The sequence below is a fragment of the Podarcis muralis genome, chromosome 13, assembly GCF_964188315.1.
Source record: "Podarcis muralis chromosome 13, rPodMur119.hap1.1, whole genome shotgun sequence".
Taxonomy (NCBI): Eukaryota; Metazoa; Chordata; class Lepidosauria; order Squamata; family Lacertidae; genus Podarcis; species Podarcis muralis.
In genome coordinates this window covers 11507241-11521996 of record NC_135667.1, presented here as the reverse complement: position 1 = coordinate 11521996, position 14756 = coordinate 11507241, and the positions used below count along the sequence as shown (strand labels likewise).

The 14756-nt window shown below is 41.3% G+C and overlaps 1 protein-coding gene across 1 annotated transcript; it reads left to right on the top strand.

Annotated features, from left to right (window-relative positions):
- The first annotated feature begins 509 nt into the window (after nucleotides 1-509).
- Nucleotides 510-8011, top strand: LOC144325282 (vomeronasal type-2 receptor 26-like). The gene is made up of 4 exons (XM_077918033.1): nucleotides 510-1328; nucleotides 2211-2438; nucleotides 6057-6183; nucleotides 7110-8011. Exons 1-4 carry the CDS (start codon nucleotides 510-512, stop codon nucleotides 8009-8011), a joined length of 2076 nt encoding a protein of 691 aa, XP_077774159.1.
- The last annotated feature ends 6745 nt before the right edge of the window (nucleotides 8012-14756 follow it).

The following is a 14756-nucleotide window of genomic DNA, read 5'->3' as shown; positions in this document are numbered from 1 at the left end:
GTTGATCACAGATGAATAAAATGTATTATATTCAAGAAACCTATAGGAGAACTCCATCAAAGTAAACCATAAACCATCAAAGTCTCTCTACAACTGCTTTAAAGGTTATAGACCAAAAGAACATGATCCATGGTTTGTCTCCCTCCATTTCCAAAATCAAGTTTTTTTCATTTATCCAAGCAGTATGTGGAAACGAGCAGGGATAAATGCTCTCCAGACTTTGACACAATCCATGTGTACTGTGATGACTCCACAATAATAGGAATCAATATCTACATAAATAAATGAGCAAGATTGTGTGTTTTGTGTGATTTTCTAGGTAAATGGGAGGGTGGCCCTTTCTCTAAGATTAGAAAAGATGGGATCCATAGGATTTATATTAGATAAATGAGTGTGTTGTAGATTCTTGTTTCCACATGGAAAAGTTTGGCTTTTTTCTTTTTCAGATTTCATATGGTTCATTTGAACCGGCCATAAATGATCACATCAAATTCGCTTCCTTTTATCGCATGGTCCCCAATGAAGATCTTCAGTACAAGGGAATTATCCAGTTACTTCTGCATTTTGGATGGAAATGGGTTGGGCTCATCACTCCAGCTAATGAAGCTGGAGAACAATTCTTGAAGACCATTGAACCAATGCTCTTCAAGAATGAAATCTGCTCAGCATTCACAGAAAGAACGGAATACTATGTGCAATTCAGCTTTAAAATATCTGATATGGTGGATCAATCAAAGCTTTCCTTACCAGCTTTCATGAAAAGCAAAGCAAATGCGATTGTTATATATGGAGAAAGTACATCTATTATATGGCTTACATCTGTTTTTATTTCAAGGAATATGATTCAGCTAATTCTTCCTCAATCTGTGAGGAACGAACTTGAAGGGAAAGTATGGATTACAGCAGCCCAAATAGATTTCATATCAAATATTGTAGGAAAACTGATTGACCCTAATATACAAATGCTCCAAGGTGCTATATCCATTACAATTCACTCCAAGGAGATTCAAGACTTCTCAGACTTTCTGCAGGATGTAAAGCCTTCTGGACAAGATGCAGATGGTTTCATAAAGAATTTCTGGGAACAATCATTTCTTTGTTCAGTTTCAAAGTCCTCTGCATTAGCACTCATTATGGGTACATGTACTGGAGAGGAGATGCTGGAGAGCCTTCCTGCACCATTTTTTGAAATGAGCATGACCGGCCACAGCTACAGTATCTATAATGCTGTCTATGCTCTGGCACATGCCTTACATATTAGGTGCTCATCTGAAGCCATCTGCAAAAGGACAATGGACGGAAACACTCAGAATGTAGAGCCTTGGCAGGTAGTGTTTCCTCTTATAAAGTCTTTACAACCTGCCCAGTGTTATGCACTCCATTGATGTACAATATAGGTTGTGATTTCTTTATAATAAATAAAATAATAAATCTTAATACAACAAAATGAACATTAACTAATTTTATTGTGATCCCTTCCAACTCTATAATTATATGATCCTATGATTCTAGAAAATATTTGCTTGAACTTACCCTGGCTGACTTCCATCAAAGTAAAGATTATTTTTCAGTGGCAGGCGGCCTTTCTTATAGCAGAACATGAATTCTTGGGACATTTTGTATATCTTCAATAAAGCCCCTCTCATTTCTTATGCCCTGTGTAGAGCACAGTGGTGTGACATGCTGTAGCCAAGAGCTGATGCCCTCCACTTCTGTTGGATATGTGATGGCTAGTGGAAGAGTCCAGTACATCTTGAGGTGTGGCAAAGGTTGTAGCCAGTCTGCCATTGATTGCTGTGGGAGCCCGTTCACATGTCCACCTAGAACATATTTGCTTTAGAAGTGAGAACTTCCATATGAGGGATCAATTGCACACTGCGCTACTGTGTGTCCTAAATAATCCCTACTACCCAGGAATATATACTCACACAAGACTGCTCAAAAAGAGCTCCTGGCCCCTGTCGTGCCCATCATCTCAAATTCCTTTTATATATTGAATCTTAACAAAGGCTGCTCTGAAACGTATCTCCTGGCTGTTGAGTTTACACTGATTCATGATTTCCCTGCTGAAATTTGGGTCCCCTCCATTGGGAACTGAAGTGGTGAACTCCTGGAGGAAAAGAACTTAAATTTTTCCATGAAAACTATTGAATTGTCTTAGTAAGACTATTACAAGACTACATAGAACTTTTGATTCTCTTTCCACCTAGCTGCACTCATTCCTGCAGAGGCTCTCATTCAACAACAGTGCTGGCGATGAAATTACATTCAATGAACATGGAGAATTAGCAGCTGGATTTGATATTACAAACCTGGTCACTTTCCCAAATAATTCCTATGTCAGGGTCAAAGTTGGAAAGCTGGATCCTCAGGCCCCTCCTGGAAAAGAGCTCACCATTTACGGGAACAGAATTCAATGGCACAGAGGCTTCTCTCAGGTAAGGAAATCACTGCACATAGGGGTGGCTTGTCTAGTTTTGACTAGTGCTGCCCAACTACTGCTGCCTCTAGTAATAATGCTGCCACTAATAATTCTATTAGTAATTATAAAATGAACCATTGCTACAAAAAGAGCAATGTGCAAAGAAGACATGTCAAACTAAGAAAGAGCATTGGCGATCAGAGTGTCATCCTACATGCTTGTTTGTGAAATCCACAAGGCAGCTCTCTATTTAGTGGCATTCGATAGAGTGCTACGCTAACTGTATCTTTGTGAATGAACATTGTAATCGTCATGAGTTTTTCTGTTACCGCTTGAGACCCTAGTGTTGGGTTGCCATCATAGAAGGAGGAATGTACGGAGGTGTTTGTCAGGTTGACTCCTGCCATAGGCCTAGGAGCTTCCCCCAAAATGATGCCTTGCTCGGAGTGCCATGGAGCCCAGCTGCCCATCCATGTACTCCGTGGGCTGCTGGGCAAGGCATGCAGGCTCCTCTCAGGGGAGGAGTCCAGCTGCTTGTCATTGTCCTTTTCTGCCAGCCATGGCAGAGCTCAGTGGTGGAAGAAGCCAGCCAACCAGTCAAGTCTGGGGGTTGCTTGCCTGGAGGCAGAGTCCGCATAAAAGATCCAGTCCAGTCCTAAGGTCACGAGTATCTCAGTTCATGTAGTCAGACAATCTGGGGCTCAAGAAAGCCAAGGGTCAAAGGTCACAAGAAACAAGAAGCAGCAGCAGGACTGGTCAAGAATGACAAAAGTTGTTTCCAGTAACTGACTGAGGCTGGAAACCCTGCTTCAGAAAGCTGGAGCCTGCTGGTTCTCATCAGGAGCAAGAAGGCAGATCGGCAGCAGGTGGAGTCACTTCACTTTCTGCTCCTTTAGGCTGCTGCTCAGTAGGTGAAGCCAACTCTTGGACCATGACACTGGTGGCATTGGCCATCAGAGCAGCTGTGCAGTTCTTCATCTCTAGTTAGCTGTTGGCATTATTATAAGTGTGAGCAGAGTGCCAAGCACAGCTCGGAGGGAAGAAAGGAGAGGCTGGTAGATGTAGTTGCAAGAGATAGAAGGTGGGCAGGTGGTATGCCAAGCGAGGGAGGTAGCCTGGCAGGGAGACCAAGGAAGGCAGGAGGAGGAGCAGAGCAGACCCAACCCCGATATCTGAGGAGGAGCAGTTACAGATACAAAAGAACAAGGTTGTTTTGCCCTCCCGGACCTTAAATTATACTATGAGGCTTCATGCCTGGTGTGGATCAGGGACTAGATAAAGTTGGAAAAGCAAGAAGCATTAGATCTGGAAGGACATGACAACAGATTTGGATGGCACACATATTTAAGGTATGGGAAAGGGAAAATACATAAAAGTTTTTATATCCATATAATTACGAAATCACTAATGAGAGTATGGGAGAGATATAAAGACTTATTAGAACAGAAGACTCCTTGGTGGCTTTCACCACATGAAGCTTTACTGCTCAAGCCACTCAGTAAAAAAGGAAAGTTGCTCATGTATGCTGATTTATTAAAGGACCAAGAAGGAAAATGGAAATTAAGAGATTACAAGGAAATAAAAGACCATTTTCAGAGCTGGTTACACTATTGGCAACAACACAAGATATACAATGAAGACAATAAGAAAGGATTTAGTTATACGAAATCTAGATTTCAAAAGGAAGTTGTGGCAGGGAAGGTAAAGCTGCTTAAGGGTGCATATAGTTTTCTGCTAGAATGGGAGGCAAAAGATGAGGAGGTGAAATCAGTCATGATCCAATGGGCACAAGTTACAGGTCATAATATATTGTTTGAAGATTGGGAAAGATTGTGGAAAACTAATTTAAATTTACAGATTATTCTTTATTGAAATAAAAGTACATTAAAATAATGTATAGATGGTACATAGCACCAGTACAGATAGCCAGAATGTATAAAACTGGCTCAAACATATGTTGGAAATGTCAGGAAAAAGAAGGGACTTTCTATCATATGCATTGTAGAGAAATTTAAAAATTTTGGGAAATGATATATAATGAGTTGAAGAAAATGTTTAAACTAACATTTGTAAAAAATAAAAAAAAAGCCAGAAGCATTTTTGTTAGGGATTGTAGGAAAAGACCTGCCAAGGAAAGTGAAGAACATATTTATGCATGCAACAACAGCCGCAAGAGTCTTAATAGCACAAGGATGGAAGAATGAAGAAACCCCGACAAAAGAAGAGTAGCAAGAGAAATTGATGGAGTATGCGGAACTGGCAAAGTTTACACAGAAACTGCACAATGACCGCTCCCCGCTTAAAACGGGGGGCGCCCTTTGCGTGGACGCGTGCAGCCCTGGATCTGGAGTGGCCCCATCAGCATAGGCTTTGCCTTCCCTCAGGTGGGATACCTGGAGGTCCCCGCCTACCTCAGTGAGTTGTCCAATCCCACCTGGGGGAAGCGTTGCCAGGGAAATCAGGCCAGGTAGGGGGAGGGATTACCTGCCCACATAATAGAGGGAGAATCTTACCTGGGAATCCTCACTTGGCTCCAGAGCTTCTCCCACCCTACCCACCCTCAGTTAATGTCTTCTTTTGCAGGTTAACTTTTCTTCATAGGTTTTGCAGGTTAACCTTTCTCCACAGGTACGCAGGCGCTGCTACGATAAGGTCGCTGTTAAAGGGCCGGAAAGGAATTTCCCTGCATTGGCAGGTTTCGCCTTTCCCGTAGCAAAACGTCACAACTTTGGCAGTATCAGGCCTTGGGCGGAATCCTTTAGTCCATCTTCCTCTTTGCGGCGGCGATTCCAGGGTTCCCCGTTAAAGGGGGTTTCTGAAGGGAGGCTTTGACCGTACGCCGAAAGGTCGTCATTGCCCTCCCCTGCGGTGGCGGCGTAACGGGGGCGGCTGTCTCTGCTTGAACATATGTTCTCCAGAGCCAGCCCATCCCCCCCCCACACACAGGATAACCCTGAAGCTCCCTAGGTCCCCGGCTGGGGACTGGGGAGGGAGAACGCCCAATGCCTGAGCCAAGGTCTACCCACATTTGAAATTTAATAAAGTTGTGGCCAATTTAATCCCATAGCACGTTGTCTAGAGTCGTTATTCCACATGACGGGGGGACCACTCAGGATCTGGGGACTCCGCCTGTCCACGCAATAAGGACAACTGTGACTTTAAAGAAGAATGGGAACCTTTTACAAAGTACTTAAAGAAACAACAAAATGAATTGGACTCCTTGGCAGGTTTTGAATAAACATACACAAATTTATTTGTTAATATAATAGATGGATAATTTAGAGATTTTTACATTTTTATAACATGCAGAGAAGAATATGTGTTAACAAATCAGAAAGAGGAACTGAGGGAAGTCGTGGAGGGAGGGGGTATGAGGGGGAGATGGGGGGAAATTGGGGAAATTGGGGAAAATACAATTGTTGGAATAATCTGTTATGTGGAAATAGTCAATAACTTTTTTTAAAAAAAAAAAGAAGAACTTTAGCTTTTTCTCCCAAGGTATGTGGCACCTGGGCACATATGGATCCTGCAGTTAACATTTCTGGCCCTCCTATTTACGGATACTTCACCTGATGTTATACGAATCCCCTAAAACACTTTCTCAATATTAACCCCTTTGTGCCCCTTTGGATAGGTGCCACCCATTTCCTTATGTAATATCAAATGCCGTCCTGGTTATGAGAAGAAAAGGAAGGAGGGGAAGAAGTTCTGTTGTTATGCTTGTGATCCATGTCCTCATGGGATGTTCTCAAATGAGAAGGGTGAGAGATGCCATTTTAGCATGTACAAGAAATAATCTTAACCTTCTAGGGAGTAAACCATCAGAATGTGACTTTATTTGTAATGTAAAGATTTTCCATCACTGTATCTACATTGATCTTTTAAACGTTATTAAATATAATGTTCCATAATGTTTAATGCAGTTTCCCATTGCTGGTGGCTCACTGCTGTGGCGTCACAATTTAATAATGCATTTTAACTTTATAAACCACTAGTGTAGATTCACCTCAAGTCCGTTTTGATGCAACAAGACATAGATTTCATACAGTGGTACCTTGGGTTACAGACGCTTCAGGTTAAAGACTCTGGTAACCCAAAAATAGTACCACAGGTTAAGAATTTTGCTTCAGGATGAGAACAGAAATCACGCGACGGCAGCGTGGAGGCAGTGAGAGGCCCCATTAGCTAAAGTGGTGCCTCAGGTTAAGAACAGTTTCAGGTTAAGAATGGACCTCCAGAACAAAATAAGTTCTTAACCCGAGGTACCAGTGTACATACATTTTGTCCTGGAAGACAACACTAAAGTTTTGGGGAAGGGTGGATGGAATAGAAGTGGTGGTTTTTTCTCTGAGACCAAGGCTCTTTGGGGACAGTGTTAAAATCTGATAAAAATCACCCCACTTGCTTCCAAGATTTCAGCTATAATATTTCTCTGATTTCATTATGAAGTATCTGTGGTTCTAAGAAAATAGAGGAGGACCACTGAAAGAATAGTTTCTCGATATAGAAAATGTAGAATTCCATGCATAACTTTATTTTCAAAGCATCAAGGGCACAAGCATTTGAACTAGACGTTATGAAACTTTTCCTCGTGGAAACAGTATGGTAAGGGGTCTCCTGAGTTTTTTAAAAAACACTCTTAAGCATATTCTGGATTGTATCCAGTTGTCATGCAACCTTTTTTCAGGGTTGGAAACCTGTGCCAGATGTCCTCCGGATCAATATCCAAATGAAGAGCAGAATGAGTGCATTCCCAAGAAACCAAACGTCCTAGGCTTTGATGAAACTTTGGCCATTATTCCAACTTTCTCTGCACTTTTATTCTCTCTGATCACAGCTATGGTACTTGGCATTTTCATTAAGCACCGGGACACTGCCATCGTCAAAGCCAACAACAGAAGCCTCACTTACATTCTCCTCATCTCCCTCCTCTTGTGTTTCCTGTGCTCCTTGATGTTCATTGGAATGCCTAATAAAACAACCTGCCCCCTCCGACAAACGGCTTTTGGCATTGTCTTCTCTGTGGCCCTCTCTAGCATCTTGGCCAAGACTATTTCAGTGGTTTTGGCATTCATGGCTACCAAGCCAGATTCCACAATCAGGAAGTGGGTAGGCAGAAAACTGGCTTACTCCATTGTCCTTTCCGGCTCCAGTGTTCAAGTGGGACTCTGTGTTTTCTGGCTGGCAACCTCGGCCCCATTCCCAGATGTGGACATGCATTCAAGCAGTGAAGAAATTATATTCTTATGTAATGAAGGGTCAGCTCTCATGTTCTATGGTGTTTTGGGCTACATGGGCTTCCTGGCCATTATCAGCTTCGCTGTGGCCTTCTTAGCCAGGAAGTTGCCAGACAGCTTCAATGAAGCCAAGTTCATCACCTTCAGCATGCTGGTCTACTGCAGTGTTTGGTTCTCCTTTATTCCCACATACTTGAGCACCAGAGGAAAATACATGGTGGCTGTGGAGATCTTCTCCATCTTGGCTTCCAGTGCTGGGCTGCTGGGTTGCATCTTTTCCCCTAAATGCTACATTATTGTGGTGAGGCCTGAGCTGAATAACAGAGAGCAGCTGATACGGAGAAAGATGTAAAGAACAATATAGTTTGTCATTTCTGTATTTAGAATCTGTAGACTTCTTACCAGGGTCATTCCACTGTGGTTTTTCAAGAAAGGAAGTTACGTGAAAAAATCAAAACAACAGAAAAGATTGTCCTATCATTTATGTTCTTGATATGCAGCATAGTTGCATATGAAGTATAAATGAACTGGGATTATGTGTCAGCTGTGGCGCGGGAAATAGGAAGAGCCTTGGCCGCGCCAGACCTAAATAGGCGAGGCCACGCCCCCCCGAGCCAGCTGATTGGCATCCGAGGATTTCCCGCTATCGCATGGGCTGGAGCCAGCCCCCGCGAGTGTGGGAAGGGGCGTGAAGCCCGCAACCCCACCTCCTCCCTAGCTCGGAAGTGGCTTTCTTGATATGCAGCATAGTTGCATATGAGGTATAAATGAACTGGGATTATGTGTATGAAAAAACTATGGATGATATCCGTAGCACCTCTGAGCACCAGAAGAAAATACATGGTGGCTGTGGAGATTTCCTCCATCTTGGCTTCCAGTACTGGCTTGCTGGCATGCCTCTTTTTCCCTAAATGCTACATTATTGTGGTGAGGCCTGAACTGAATAACAGAGAACAGCTGATATGGAGCAATGTATAAATGACAGAAGAGATTGTAGTTTATGTTGGGAGTTAGGCTCTAGAAACTTTCTGGTCAGTGTCAGATGTGGGGGTAAAAATTTGTTACATATGAGCTGGAAATGTATTGCACAGTTACATATAAGCTGGAAATGTATTGGAACTATGTGTATGAATGAAACTATGGATCAAATCCAACATATCCAACAATTTGAATCCCTTACTCTACTTTTCCAGCATCCACTTTCTCAAAAGGTACTGAAACTCCTGAGCAGATGTTGGTGTGCGTTGGAAACTGCAGATAGAGGAAAGGGGAAAGGGAACATTGTAAGCTGCCTTATGTTGTGCAAGAGCATTGCTGAATCTATCACGGCCATGCAATAGACTCAACCTAGTCTCCACCCAAATTATGGAAGAATTTGGGCAGTTTGGGCTGTGGCTGTGGGGAAGGAATATCAGACAAGGAGTGGAGGCAGGCACTAGCCCGGGGAAATTGTGTGTAGTCTGAAACCTAATAAATCCTCCTCTTTAGACAATTCTTATTGTCTATCTGTATTTATTTACAACTACTCTTAGTTATATTAATCTCCTTATTCATTTTGCTTCGTTATTTTCATTATCCATCACTTTTCCTAATCTTCCCAATTTTAAGGTTTATTTCTAGTTCTACTGGTTTCACTATTTCATCTTATCTTTCCTATATACAACATAAATTTTCCCATTCTTTTTGAAATGTTTCCTCCCCTGCTGTCTATTTTTTCCTGTTATTTTGGCTATTTCTGCATATTCCATTACCTTCTGTCGCCATTCTTCTACTGTTGGCATTTGCTGTTGCTTCCAGACTTGTAATCAGTTTCCAGACTTATACCTGCCTTGACATGGGGCTGGAAAGGGAGTCAGAAAGTGACTCAACTTCACATGGACACTGCATCAGTCTCAGAGGTCTCAAATTCTTGAGAAAGAGAGCCAGTGTGTTGTAGTGGTTAAGAGCGGTAGGCTCTTAATTTGGTGAACCAGGTTCGCATCTCCGCTCCTCCACATGCAACTGCTGGGTGACCAGCTAGTCACACTTCTTTGAAGTCTCTCAGCCCCACTCACCTCACAGAGTGTTTGTTGTGGGGGAGGAAGGGAAAGGAGAATGTTAGCTATTTTAAGAGTCTTTCGGGTAGTGATAAACCAGGATATCAAATCCAAATCCAAACAAAGCCCTGACAGTTCAGCATGACACCAGACATGAGGCATTTTTTTCAACAGCCCAAACCTTCCTTACACCAATGGTACCCAATCTGTGGCCCTCCAGATGTTGCTAGACTACAGCTCACATCAGCTTCCAATTGGCTATTATTATCATGGATGATGAAAGCTGTAATCCAGAAACTTCTGGAGGGAACAATACTGCCTATCACTGCCTGGAAGTGATAGACCACCTAATCTTCAGAATTACTACTTCTTACAAGAGTAAAAGACGGATGGCACAGTTGTTCCTTAGCATGCCACTCTGCTTCAAACTGTATATATGTGCTCTTTCAAAAGCAGTTTGGCTGTGTTCTCCAGGGTCTCTATATCCTGATATGGTTTGGACCCTTTCCATCATTGTTCCCAAGATTCAGTAAGTGTAATCAATGTTACATATGACAGCGAGTGTAAGGGCCAATAGCTGTAGGAAAGTAGACAAATGGGGAAAGGATGAAGTTGGCTCCCCTCTAAATACATTTTGATAGAGGAATTTTTTGGAAAAGATGGATGCCTGCCTACAGGTGGGGTGTTTTTGTTTTAGTTTGTAGTTATGGATGTCCTGCATTAGCAAGCGGATAATACTTGATGACCGTAGAAATCTCCTCCTAATCTAGGATTGTGTAATGTGACAGATATGTTTACGTTGAAAATCATTTCTGATGCACTATAGAGTCAAAAACAAAAAAAGGTTATCTGACTTGTAATTATTAAAATTACTATAATCAATTCATCTGGCAAAGCACCAGAAGACATAATGAAACTAAAGAGTCAAAAACCAAATCAGAAATGATTAAAAGCACCCTAGCGTTCCATTGACAGCTATGGTAAGGGAGGGGAGAGGAGGCCAGGCTCTGTTATTTCAGTCAGTTTTCTTCTTTCATTGTATAGGTCAGGTTTCAAATCACTCTAGATTATTTCACATTCAATTCATTTTTTTAGTAACAGTGATAAAGTTAATAAGAAAGTGGAAACCTGCTTCTTTAAGAACAGAATTGCCAAAGTCGGCTCTCACCAAATACATCCTGTTCAAGTCAGGCTGGTGATAGTAACAATATTGTAGAGAGTCCATGTGTAGAAGGATATTTGTGATGAGGATGTTATTGCTGCTGCTTCTCCTACTGCTTCCCAATATGGTGCCCCAAGTGCACACTGTTATTTGCAGCAGAAATAATCCTCTGCATATTCAGCATGAATGGTATGAACCAGGTGACCTTATCATTGGTGGTATAGTGTCTTATATCCATTACGTATTCCCCAGCATTTCCTTCCATCAACACCCATCTCACGACTTTGTTGGCAATCTAGTGTAAGTAAATGGACCTAAAGATTATTTCCTTTATGCTTTATACATTTAGATCTGTCTAGAAAGTACTTTTGCTTTAGAAAAATATTTTTAATTTATTTAAAAATAAAACAACCGTAAGAAATTATACAAATATTTTATTCTTGGTTCAGAGTAAAGGGGAGACACACCATAACCTGATTCAAGTTGGACAGTATCTCTCTATTATCCAGTGAAGCATAGAAAACTCACTGAACTTCCCCAGTGAAAGAGGCAGAATTAGGGTTGTGCGAGCAGTGCACACACATCAGATACAGAGCCATGGGAGCACTGCCTCAAAGCCGTTTAAGCCAGGCACTGGGATTGAGGAGAGGACCATGAGCATCTGACAAGGTCCTGGAGTCCTCCTGCCTCCTTCACAAAGCCTAGTTAGCAATTTTTCAGCTTTGAGAACTAGATGGAAGGACTCTAGGACTCAAGGTCTACGTGGGTGTAAATTTTCATCCTCGCTAAGGGCGTCATAGTAGCCAAGTCTGCCGCTGCCAGTCAATCCTATAAAGCTCCATTTTAAAAGCCAAGACAGGCAAGGGTCAAGGGGTCAGTTTGACAACTTCATTTCTTCAAATGCATTCACTACATCCTCTGGCCACAATAATCAAAACTGATCCAGCAAAAATAGAAGAGAGAGTGCACTGCATACCATTTGACAGGCTACATAGTATTATGCAATTCTGTCTGAGACCGATTCCATCTCTAAAGTGTTTCCAATGACGTAGCAGCAGGCAGGCTGCTAACTTTATTAGAGAAATGCTCTCTTGGCCAGATGACAAAAGAATATTCAACACTGAAAAGTTCTTCCAAATTGCTGGTTGTGGACGCAGTGCTGGTAAAGATGAAGATATGAAACTTCAACTGTGTTTGAGCTGATTCAGTTTCAGATCACCACCACTTGTTCTCTAGCCATTGATCCTCTTGCCCACAGTAATACATCATGGCAACCTTTGGGTTCAAATCTCCATTTTCTGGGTCACCTACAACTTAGGCACTTTTGTGGGAGGCAAGAGGAGAGAGGAGAACTATGAAGCCCAGCTTGAGCTGCATTAGTGAAGGATGGTTCAAAATGGAAGCCATGTCTAAAGTACATTGCAAACAATCAGGGATACATTTTAAATATGCTTAGTAATAATGGGAGGAGAGCCCTTTTACCATCATCACTGCTAGCTCATCACTGGGCATTCTTCATATTCAAAATGGCAGCTGCCAATTGCTTTCTCTAATATCATACCATTTCTATTGCTAGGGACAACTATGTACTGACAAAGGGATATCGAACTGATTTCAATAACTGTAGCATAGCCATGTGGCACAGTTATTGTTTCTAGTGAAAAGGAGCAACATGGTTAAAAAACCTGAAGCTTCATAAGTGAAGATCGCTTCTCAACAAAACAATTTGATATTTACAAGAATATTTAACAGGGGCAGTTGAATCTCTCACATCTCGATGTTGTGCACTGCTTTATTCCCCATAAAATAGTAACACACTTTATTTGTAGGGTGACAAGAAAGTTCTACCAACACATCCTCGCCTTGGTCTTTGCTGTTGATGAGATCAATGGGAATCCCAAGATCTTGCCCAATGCCACGCTTGGATTCCACATCTATGATAGCTATTCTAATTCAAGGATGACCTACCAAAACACTCTGGATCTGCTCTTTAAATCACATCACTTTGTCCCCAACTACATATGTGGAATTCAGAAAAAAATAGTAGGAGTCATTGGGGGACTTACCTCTCACACCTCCTCATCCATGGCAGATGTCTTAGGTCTTTACAAGATTCCACAGGTACATAAAATAGATATTTCATACTGTAGTTCAATCTACACTACTTCCACTAGGAAGCTGTTGATTGATAAGTATCAAGTCGAAAAAGGAAAATGGTCACAATATATTGATATATTTGAGCACGTTAGTATGTGCATAAACCAACTTTTATGAGAGAGCAATTTTCCCAAAGATGTGTGTTTAATATATTTAGTAGAGGATTGGGCTCACATTATTTCAATTCTGCAAGCATTGTCCTAGCTGTCTGAAAAGTACCCATCCCAATTCATGCTGTTGATAATCACATGCACAGGCATAAATAACTCAAGACAAGAATGGCTCTCTCCCTAGGAATCATGAAATTCCCACCTTGTGGAAGTGTGATGTTATTCAGCACTGTCCTCTTTCAGAGGCTAATGAAAAGCACTTTTCTTGTTATTTTTCTAGCATTGGGAGAAAGAGAAATAGTGGTACCAATTTTGTGTTGTTCTGCTACATTACTGAACTTCATTTTAGTTGCCTTAATTTTTCCTGGCATTTTATTTTCATTATATATACAGTAATGGTTTATTGTTGATCACAGAAGAATAAAACATATTATGTCCAGGAAATCTACAGGAGAACTCACATGAGAGTTCTTAGTACATAAACCATCAAAGTCTCTCTACAACTTCTGTAAAGGTTATAGACCAAAAGAACATGATCCATGGTTTGTCTCCCTCCATTTCCACAATCAAGTTTTGTTCATTTATCCAAGCAGTATGTGGAAACAAGCAGGGATAAATGCTCTCCTCTCTTTGATACAATCCATGTGTACATGTATGTGACTGTGATGACTCCACAATAATAGGAATCAATATCTACATAAATAAATGAGCAAGATTGTGTGTTTTGTGTGATTTTCTATGTAAATGGGAGGGTGGCCCTTTCTCTAAGATTAGAAAATATGGAATGCATACGATTTATATTAGATTAATGAGTGTGTTGTGAATTTTTGTTTCCACATGGAAAAGTTTGGCTTTTTTCTTTTTCAGATTTCATATGGTTCATTTGAACCAGCCATAAATGGTCACATCAATTTCGCTTCCTTTTATCGCATGGTCCCCAAAGAAGATCTTCAGTACAAGGGAATTATCCAGTTACTTCTGCATTTCGGATGGAAATGGGTTGGGCTCATCACTCCAGCTAATGAAGCTGGAGAACAATTCTTGAAGACCATTGAACCAATGCTCTTCAAGAATGCAATCTGTTCAGCATTCACAGAAAGAACGGAATACTATGTGCAATTCAGTGGTCAAATATTTGATATACTGGATCAATCAAAGCTTTTCTTACAAACTTTCATGAAAAGCAAAGCAAATGTGATTGTTATATATGGAGAAAGTACATCTATTATATGGCTCACGTCTGTTTTTATTGCAAGGAATATGATTCAGCTAATTCTTCATCCATCTGACAGGAACCAACCTGATGGGAAAGTATGGATTACAGCAGCCCAAATAGATTTCATATCAAATATTGTAGGAAAACTGATTGACCCTAATATACAAGTGCTCCAAGGTGCTATCTCCATTACAATTCACTCCAAGGAGATTCAAGACTTCTCAGACTTTCTGCAGAGTGTAAAGCCTTCTGGACAAGATACAGATGCTTTCATCAAGGATTTTTGGGAACAAGCATTTCTTTGTTCAGTTTCAAACTCGTCTCCATTAGCACTCATTATGGGTACATGTACCGGAGAGGAGATGCTGGAGAGCCTCCCTGCGCCAGTTTTTGAAATGAGCATGACTGGCCACAGC